Source organism: Trachinotus anak, unplaced genomic scaffold (assembly GCF_046630095.1).
Source record: "Trachinotus anak isolate AG129_WGS33_773 ecotype Australia unplaced genomic scaffold, CSIRO_AGI_Tana_v1 ptg000005l, whole genome shotgun sequence".
Classification (NCBI taxonomy): domain Eukaryota; kingdom Metazoa; phylum Chordata; class Actinopteri; order Carangiformes; family Carangidae; genus Trachinotus; species Trachinotus anak.
This window is the reverse complement of record NW_027273856.1, coordinates 27,172,161-27,182,051: the sequence shown is the minus strand read 5'-3', so window position 1 is coordinate 27,182,051 and position 9,891 is coordinate 27,172,161. Positions and strand designations below refer to the sequence as shown.

At 42.2% G+C, this 9,891-nt stretch overlaps 1 protein-coding gene across 1 annotated transcript; it reads right to left on the bottom strand.

Moving 5' to 3' along the window:
• Window positions 1–1,970: 1,970 nt before the first annotated feature.
• Window positions 1,971–9,630, bottom strand: prep (prolyl endopeptidase). The gene is made up of 14 exons (XM_071479437.1): window positions 9,424–9,630; window positions 8,971–9,045; window positions 8,411–8,544; window positions 8,097–8,227; window positions 7,543–7,752; window positions 7,050–7,171; window positions 6,829–6,934; window positions 6,520–6,711; window positions 6,234–6,431; window positions 5,567–5,670; window positions 4,725–4,956; window positions 4,283–4,414; window positions 3,995–4,151; window positions 1,971–3,287 (listed from the first exon to the last, which is right to left on the bottom strand). The coding sequence occupies exons 1-14, from the start codon at window positions 9,559–9,561 to the stop codon at window positions 2,993–2,995; spliced, it is 2,226 nt and encodes a 741-aa protein (XP_071335538.1). The 5' UTR covers window positions 9,562–9,630; the 3' UTR covers window positions 1,971–2,992.
• Between the last annotated feature and the right edge of the window lie 261 nt (window positions 9,631–9,891).

Below are 9,891 nucleotides of genomic sequence, written 5' to 3'. Positions count from 1 at the left end.
CACGGTCCTGCTGCAGGGTTTCTCTGGGCTGCCAAGCGCCACCTGGTGGTGCACTGTTCTCTCTCACGCATGCGCCTGTACGGGCATGCAGGTGGGCTGCATGTGAACATCACACAGATAAAATGCTGATGGCTGATTGCAGGACGATTCAAGGGAAATTTGGCTTTTGCTGATTTTTTTTTATTCAAGGAAGTGATTAGCCTACACAGAGTATGTGGTGGGTATTTCCCACCTTTTGTTATCAAATCCTATAAAGTGATTACATTTGAATTTCCAGTCTTCATGGTGTGTGTTAGCATTTATTTTTAGTAAATGTGAGTCAAATCCAATTTTCCTGTGTTTTTCAAAATCTGAGTTCTGATTTTATGAGCTTGTTGAATAGTTTTTTTTTCTTTTTTTTTTGTAAATTGTTTTTGGTTGTATATGTATTTAATCTACCTATTGTTGCATTTATTTATCCTGAAGGTTATTTCAGTCTGATGCAAAGATTGAAGTTGGTGAAGAAGTAGATTAATGTCCAGATGGAGTTGCAAAGTTGAGGAATAATAGTTAGATATATATAGAATATAGTTTTAAAGAATTAAAACAGGTAAGTGTTAAATGCTTAAGTGTTGTGTCAGAAGGTATTTTTTTAATCAGTAAAAAGCAATCAATCAATTTAAACTTTGTTAATTTGATTGAATTTGTATAATTTAGAAGAGTTAGCTTGTATGTCTGTTTCTGGCTTCAGGACTTTTTTAGCTTCTCGCACAGAAGCTGGTAGAAATAAGAAACAAGTTGCTCTGTATTTAGTTGTCAAGTTTGTTTTGCCAGAACATTTTACAGTTTTGTGGAACTTAACAATCGTAATACTATTTAGAAATTTCATTATGAATATCTGCATAAAAATGATCATTGCAGTATCAGGCATTTCAAAGGGGAAATGGAAGAAACATCATAACTTATCTTATTTTTCATGCCCTGATTACAATTTCCCTAAAAATACATATGTTTGTGCAACAGTATTTTCTAGGATTGATTCCGTTGATAGGATTGTCATGATTTGTATCTTTTGGTCGTTTATTTCTTACTAAATAAAAACTTTGAAGTTTGTCACCTGTACTGTGAAAGCTTGTGTTGAAATGAAAAAGTATTTGTGTATTTTGCTGTGAGTTTTTGATGCCTTGAAAAATGACAAACAATACAAAGAAATCCTTTTACTCATGGAGCACAGATGTTTTCTCCTGATCAACCTTCACTGATGTCCACTAATGTCTCGGCCTAACAGCATTTTCTCAAATGGCTTCAAGTGATTAAAATGCTGGATTTGAAGAAAATAACATTTGAGTTAAAGAACAGAATGAAGTGAAGGCACTATGATGACAAGTTGAAAACATTGTTTTATGAGGATTTTTGCTATTTGTTAATGTGCTAAATTGCAGATGTTTTTTTTTGGGGGGGGGGGCAGAAAGAGTGCTCTTTTTAAATTCTAATGCTCATTTATGCAATAAAATCAAAGTTGAGAGTTGTGCATTTCAAAACAAAAAATAACCAAACCCAACATTTGTGGCTGAAGCTCTGTCTTTTTCCATTTATTTCTTGGTGAATTTAATTTCCATTCTGAAATGCTTTTGGCACAGAAACTAGTCAACTGGAGGACGTCATTTTTAAGAGTTGCTGTGCAGTTTCCTCTATGAACAGGAAAGTGTGACATCAGAGAAGTGGCTGAATACGGAACATGCATGTTGAGTTGCCCACATGGGGCCCACTGTCAGACCACCCTCATTTTCTGCTGCTCGTGCTGCACGTGTTGGTCACTATCAGAGTGACTGCCCCCTGCCGGAAGACTGGGCACCTGCACCGCCCCAACAACACCAGCAGCTTTATATGAACCTAAGCTCACTTTCCCCAGTGTCCTCTGAAAACAGGATGTGGTGCAGAGCAACAACTTGACAAATGGGAAAAATAAAATAAAAAATTGATCAGAAAACTCCAGTTCTTGACCGTCTTTTTATTTAATAACTCAAGCAGCAGTCAGTTTGTAGTTGAAGACTGTTGATATGGCTCACCAAGGTTGTGTTGTATTGTATTTGCAGTATTAAGGTTGTTTTACAGTCAAAAATCATTAATATACAGTTCAAGTCTTAATTTTGTAAATGACACAAAAAAAAACAAAAACAAAAAACACTACAAACTCAGTGTTACGTCTTTTAAAGAATAAACGGACCGGGATAAATCACTGTTTAAAAAGTTGTTTATTGTAGCTGTGGCATTGTGTTTTGTTTCCTTTAAAAGGTAAACAATCAGCACATGTCAAGAGGTAGAAATCATTATCAGTCTGAAAGAAAATGTGGGGACTGACATTTAAACACACACACTCACACGCAAACACGCACACAACGCTAAGTGTTTTTTTTTTTTTTGTTGTACGTTTCTGCACTCACATCCACAGCAATACTGTCAGCTAGCAGTATCATCATTTGCACAACACTGGTCTGGTCAGAATTGTACAAGCTGACGTCATTCAACATCCAACATCCAACATCCAACAGCCTTTCCGTTCTGTGCACAAACGAAAAAATAAATAATATGCATCATGTTGGAGCACCCGGAGGACGCGGAAATGATCATCAAATGAACCTTTGCCACTTTGACCTCATGACTGTAACGGCTGATTGGCTGATTACCGTAACCATGAAGATACCCCCGCCCCCCCTTCCCTCCCTTTCCACACCCATTGCTGAAAATGTAGTCATTCTTAGTTTCAGCAGGACTACAATCATGGCCTACAGGACAGGGTTTGATGGCTGTAAGTGCTGCATGTTGGCCTCTAAGTTGTGTGCAAGTGCAGCCAGAGAGATCCTGATGGGTGTGGTAATGGTGGCTGGGTAAACAGTTATAAAGAACATGGGAACAGTTGGTATGAACAGTTTTCCAAAGATGATTTGAGTGACAGAAATAAAAGAAAAAAAAAAATCAAACAAAAAAAAACAAAAACACACACACAGACTGGTTATTTGACCCAGGAGATGTTGAGACAGCGAGCGATGAAGGCATAGGTGTCCGCCACCTCCTGGATGACCTTGCTGGTGGGCTTGCCGGCGCCGTGGCCCGACTTTGTGTCCACGAGGATAAACAGGGGGTTTGTCTGCTTGGAGCTGCGGCCCACAATGTACTGCAGGGTGGCGATGTATTTGAGAGAGTGGAGGGGCACCACCCGGTCATCGTGGTCCCCTGTCAGCAGGAGCACCGCAGGGTACTGGACCCCGTTGCCTTCTGGGATGCGGATGTTATGGAGCGGGGAGTATCTGGGGCACGGGTGGGCAGGAAGTGAGAGAGGCCAAACATTAGCACAAGTGTAGAAAATACAAACAACCTTTTATGATAGTTAAAGCAGCTAAGAACAACAATTATAATACTCATATAGTCTACATAATATATTCTCAATGAATCATTTTGTCTTACTAGCATAAGTGACAAAGAAATGCAAAAAAAAGTTGCCAATTAATTTTGTGTCAATAAGCTAAGTAACTAAATTAAAGATTAATTCTTTTGTCCCCAATATTGGTTTTCTGCAGCAAAACCAGTCACTGCCTCGGCTTCCTTTATGTGCCTCAGTATTTGAATGTGGTCTGAAGTTTTCCTGGGAATTTCTCTGCCTAAGTTCCAGCGTCACAGCTCAGGAATTGCTCTTACTTAGATAATCAAAATGAAGTTATATGGACAGCTAGTGTAATTAGATATGTCATTAATATTCTTCTGGGTAGACTTAGGGCCAGTCAGGCCACGTTGGTGACTCTTTTCAGCAGTGGCGACCAGATTTCCACAAATGAACATGACCGTGAATAAGGTCCTGATTATATTTACAATGAGCATTCATTTAAAAAAATAAAATAAAAAATAATGTCAATGCTGAGATGAATATGGAAAACCCAGATCGCCACAGACATTTAAAGATGAAATGCTTCTTGACTGTTTTGACACATCACATACAGACTGCTCGGACAGCACCTACTTGATGAGCCAATCAAACTGCTCTGTGTCCTCTGAGCAGCCAAAGTCTGTGGTCCAGGCGTGGCCGATGGTGAACTTGTGGAATTTCAGCATGTCCATGACGCCGACCTGAGCTACAGCGCAGCCAAACAGCTCGGGCCGCTGGTTCACACAGGCCGCTGAGAGAGGAATCACACAGTCACATTACAGCAGGGACTGGGAACTGTGCAGCCGAAACTCAAACTGCTGGAGGCTTCATTTGAAAGAGGGTTCATTTTCAATGTTGATCTTCGCTGTTTAGCTTACATACCCACGAGCAGGCCACCGTTGGAGCCTCCATTGATAGTCAGTTTGGATGGAGAGGTGTATCCCTCTTTGATGAGATATTCAGCCGCACACTGGAAGTCTGTGAAGCAGTTCTGCTTGTTGGCCAACATGCCGGCTGGGAGAGAAAAACACTACGTATGTAACTGAGAGGCTTGTGCTGGTTTTACAACACACACGATGGATGAGTATGAGTTGATTAACATCATGGACTCTTAAGTTTCTGACATTTTTTTTCCAACTGGTAGTGAAACCTACACACCAGCTGCTGAATGCTACAGCAGGACTGTCATTAAAACTGCATCAGCATCTCTTAACTCATCCTGTTTATCCCGTCACACCGTTCAGCTCTTTTGAATGACAAAACCACATTAACCCTGGGCGAGTGCGGTTTGTGTGCAGATTTACAACAGCGTGACTCCTCTCACCTTTGTGCCAGGTCTCCCCGTACTCTCCTCCCCCTCTGATGTTGGCGACAGCGAGGACTCCACCCAGATGCCTGACAAAGATGAGGCGGGAGACGCTGTAGCTCGGGGTGATGGAGATGTTGAAGCCTCCGTAGCCGTAGAGAAAACCTGGATGGGAACCGTCCATTTTGATGCCCTTCTTGTGAACAATGAACATGGGGATTTGAGTGCCGTCCTTAGAGGGATAGAAGATCTGGCAAAAACATGGAGAAAGGAAGAGTCAGGGTGGAAACAGATCCAGGAATTGTTAAAGGACGATAAAGCTGTTCTCGAATCTGCCCTTGTGTCTGAGTCAGAATAGAGGAGAGCAGAAAGAAAATCGTGTCCTCTGTGATTATTTTCACATTTATGTTATTTCTGTGGTCACTGTCCTCTCAGCAGAAATAAAATAATAAATATGATTCACATTTGTAGAAGCTAAGCTGCCTTTATTTAAAAAAAAAAAAAAAGTAAAAATATGTTTGAAAGCGTTAAGTTGAAAAGTATGACGTTCGCCTTTCGCCTAAGAACATCTACAGTCGTGCTTCAACAGACCGAGAAAGATTTGTTCTGGTCCAGCACACATCACAGCTGTTTTTTTTTGTTTTTTTTTATCCTGACAACTTGATTAATACCTGTCTTACACTGGGTCAGCGCTTTTTAAAATTGAGTCAGTGTTGGCTTTCATGGACAACTTGATGAAAATGTCTCTGGGACAGCTGAACAGTGTTCTTCACTCGTCAGCAGACACACAAGAAAAGCAATTGGGGAATTGTGTGTTCAAATACAGCAAAATGTCAAAAAGTAGCCAATAACTTAGTTACCTGGGTGGTCTGGTAGTCGGAGGGGTTGAAGCCTTTGACAGTGACCTCTCTGAAGATGTGGGGCTGCAGCGGCTCCTTGGTCAGGTCGCAGTGGTAAATGATGGCTGGATGGAGGAAAGAAAATCATGATTTTTTTTACACATTTAATGCCTAAGCTCTTCAATAGTCTTGCAAATAATTTCCTGTGCTACAAAGTGACATAGCATCTAGACAAACTGAGTCGATCAATAATAGAGAGCTGCAGGAATGAGTCGTAAAAGCCACAAATTAGTTAGCATTTTAGCACCTCTGGTTCCCTCGTCCCAAAGTCAATGGGTTTTTGGTTAGATGACTGAAATAGGGTCTACAGCTAAATCAAACTACAAGTTCGAAGCTTAGTGATGGTTATATTGAAGTCATTTGAGTGTGGTGTAGTTCACTGATAGCCTAACATTAGCTTTTTTTCTTCTGGTGATTGTGTTTAGGCTTCAAAAAACAGAAAAGCGGTGTTCATCTGTAAAGGTTATCCTGCTGGACAAAACATGTAAGTATCATAAACTTTTGTTTGTCACAGATCTCATTTTATGCAGGAAATCAAAAGCCAATGGAAAAATCTCATTAAAAATAAAATATGTAAAAATATGTCACCCCTGCAGCACTCTATGTAATGTATTTAACGATCTGGTACCTGGAGAGAGGAAAGAGGTGAAATAGTAGAAGATCTCAGAGTCCCGCTTCCGTCCCGTGAAGCCCACCACAGATCCGACGTCCAGAGGGAAAGTCCTCAGCTCCTCCCCTGAGCTCAGACGGTACATTTTCAACACATTCTTCACGTCGTGGAGGAAACACACAAACAGGTAGCTGGAGTACGTACAGGTGGCGAACACTGTGGGTGAGACAGGACACAGGAGGTTAAAAATCTGAATCTCAGTTTACACTCAATCACTGATCACTTCTGTGTTGCAGCCACCAACCGATAACATCCTTGTCATGTTGAGGGATCAGCTCCTTCCAGTTGCTCTGAGCAGAAGAGGCAAAGTCGATGTTGATGAGGCGATAACGTGGGGCGTCTAGGTTGGTCTTGAATGTGAACAACGTGCCCTCGTTGGTTACGTACTCGTACTCGGCGTCAAAGTTGTCGATCAGCTTCACCCATGGCAAAAGTCCTTGACATGAGGAGACAGGGTATTTTAATCGTATAAAGAAGGTGATACACATGCACGATGATTTACAAACCTACACTATATCTATAATTTAGTTGTCAAATAAACACCCAAACATACCTGTTATACCCTGAGGAGTGGTCTGAAGGTCACAGTACCACAGTCTGTTGACTGGATCACAACCTTCCCTGATGGACAGCAGGACATATCGCCCATCATCTGACACCTGCAGCACACAGTGAGTCACTAAAACGTATCTGAATATCAATTAACACATGATTTCTTTGTTACTTTATTTATTTATTTATTTATTTTTAAACAAGATAACCTTTCAGGCATACCTCAGCGCCACTCATCCATTTGGGGTGGTCAGGGAATTCGGCACACAGCACGTCCTCAGACTGCGGAGTCCCCAGAACATGAAAGTATAGCTTCTGATACAGGTTGGTGGAGGTTTCAGTGCCTGACAGAGACAACGCGGTTTAGTTTCATCACTGCCCCCCAGTGGTGACAAGAAATTGTTTGATATGAGACTTCAGGAGATGTGAAGTGGGTGTGGATTTTAGAAACAACACTGATAAATCTCAGCTGTATGAGGGCCGAGGATGACAAAGCTACGAATCTGTCATGATAAAGAAATGAGGACAATGAAAAAAGCACCAGGGGGGCGGGGGGAAATATTTCTCAGATTTCAGATTATCTATTTTATCTTTAGTCTCAGGTGTTTGTTTTGAGTATTGAGCTTTACCAATTAGCTAATATCTTTATACTCTAAAGGATAGTTGTGATAGCAACAGTAAGGTTTGGGGTTTCATCACGCTATCTCGACCTCACCGTCACTCTTGCCCTCTTGGTCAGGGTAAGAATTGTAGAAAAGTCCCTTCCCATCATGGGTCCAGGACATGCAGCTAAACTTGACACGCTCCAGGCGGTCCTCCAGAGGCATGGCACCTTCAACCCGCAGGAACCGGATCTCCACCCAGTCTGAGCCGCTGGCACTGGTGCCGTACGCCAGGTATTCTCCATCCTCAGAGAATGCATAGCCTTAAGGAAGAGGAACAGAAACAGGATGTCAACAAAGACAACAAGGAAGTTCTGGCTGTCTGAGTGTCGATGCTATAAATAGCACAGACTACTTCAGACATCAGATTCAGAATCCAGATTGTTTTTTTGTTTGTTTTTTTTGTTTTTTTTTTTAACCACATGAAAAAACATTTCCAGCAGTTTACTCCTTGACAGTTCACCAAAGGTGTTAAAACGACATGCATAATGTTTGTTCCTCTCTATGCAATTTCTAGCTAAATATAACAATTACTACCAGGTGATTAAAAAAAAAAAAAAAACAACACAAAATAATCAATATGCAAAATCTTCATTTATAGTCTAACCTCGCAGGGCAACTGTCCCATCATCAGAAAATGTGTTTGGATCCAGGAAGACTGTGGGCTCAGCGTCCAGACTCTCCTGCACATACATCACACTCTGGTTCTGGAGGCCTGTGTTGTAGAAGTGAAAGTACCTGATAATAAGGGGAGAAATCACTCAGGTGAAAAGGGAGCTTCAAAGATTCAGTCAACTAGGTTCATGAAAGCAAACCAGGACTTTCATTAATGCTGCTTTGATGCCGTGACTTTGCCCCTGAAATTTCCTGCTAAACTGTGGATAAAGTGCTGAAATCTGATTCCGTTGTGCCTCGCCTCACCTGCTCCCCCTCTTGAACGGACAGCTATACTTGGGGTAGTCGTACAGCTCCGTCATGCGCTCCTTGAACAGGTCTCGCACATCGCAGCGCTCCAAAAACGGCAACGTCAGCTGGTTCTGAGCACTGACAAAGGCCTGGCGATGGGGGAGACACAGTACCAAGTCATTTACGTACCACCACCTCTGCGGCCAGTTCCAAGAAAAACTGATGTACTGATTTATCTGAGTACCTCTGCTGAGTAAATCCAGAACACGTGTTTTAACATCATGTTTCAGACTAGAAGGGGTTTCAGGGTTTTTACTCAGCAGATTTATCCAGATTACTCAGTGAACCGGCTTCTTGGAACAGAACCCTAGTGATATCGACGAAACATTAGGCTGGTGGTGCCACAGCCTCATGTCCGTTACTTAATCTTTATGAGTGGTAGTGCAACACCACCACCAACAATATGGGAAACCTGTGGACTAATACCATTACAAAACAACACCATGACTATTTAATTCAATTATATGCATCTAAAGTCATGTATGGGTGTGATTTCAAAGCTGGTGAAGAGTTACCTGTGTCTTTTCACTGTCCGGGTCCTCCAGCCAGCTGTATGGATCTGGCACTTTGTAGCCATGGTAGTCATCCACCTGAGACAGGTGAGACAGTGATGACAGGTGTTAAAATGTAAACTAGTTGGGTGTGGCATCCAAAAAAAAAAACAAAACAAAAAAAAAAAACAGGACAGACTCATGCTACCGAGCCGGCACGTCCAGGCCGGTGGGCAATGTTAACCAGATAGCAAAGAAAATGTTAGTTTAAAAAAAGCTTAGCACGGGATTTGTAGTGAGTCACTGCGAACATGGGAAAGACCGCCCTTGCATTTGTCAACAAAGTCAGCCTGGGCTGGCTAAGCTAACTAGCATGCTAACAAAGCAGCCGCTCATTTCAATGAATGAAAAAGCGTGATGATTAAGCATCCCGGCTTATTAGCACGCTAGGCTAGTCAGCTAGCCACGTTTACTTACAACTGCCTCGTCACGGTAAGCCTGCGGATACTGAAAGGCCATTCTGGAGGTCAGTTTTCGGGAACTGCGTAACAAACACTGCTGCCTCAGAGAGTGAAATAGCGGTTTTGCAATGACTCTCTGGATCCCGAGAAACATCAACTTCAGGCGCTGGAGCTTGTGGCAGAGGGGCTGACCTGCTTACACACTGCTTAGTCGACGAGCAGTTTGAGGAGAGGAGCGCCGGCTGCTGCAAATGTTACAGCGCCCTCTGTTGGAGGCACCCGGGAACAGGACACGGAGGGCAGGCTGGGAACATGGCAGGACATGAAGCTGAGCATCACACTCAAGATTTTAATGAGCACAATTCAAGTTTTAAAGATGGAGATTTTCAGTTTCTGATGTGCAGTAAGGCAATGCATGGAACAATGAGCGCTGCTTCAACGTTGAGCTCATTCAGCATTGTCCTCCATACAGGAAGGCAAGCTG

Bases quoted from the DNA above. Each gene is read 5' to 3' on its own strand.
- prep (XM_071479437.1), bottom strand. From the start codon at position 9,561: ATGTTTCTCGGGATCCAGAGAGTCATTGCAAAACCGCTATTTCACTCT. The intron at 9,046-9,423 runs GTAAGTAAACGT...CACCTGTCTCAG, and splicing joins CTTACCGTGACGAGGCAGTT to GTGGATGACTACCATGGCTA. The intron at 7,753-8,096 runs GTTAGACTATAA...CTCTTCCTTAAG, and splicing joins TGGGACAGTTGCCCTGCGAG to GCTATGCATTCTCTGAGGAT.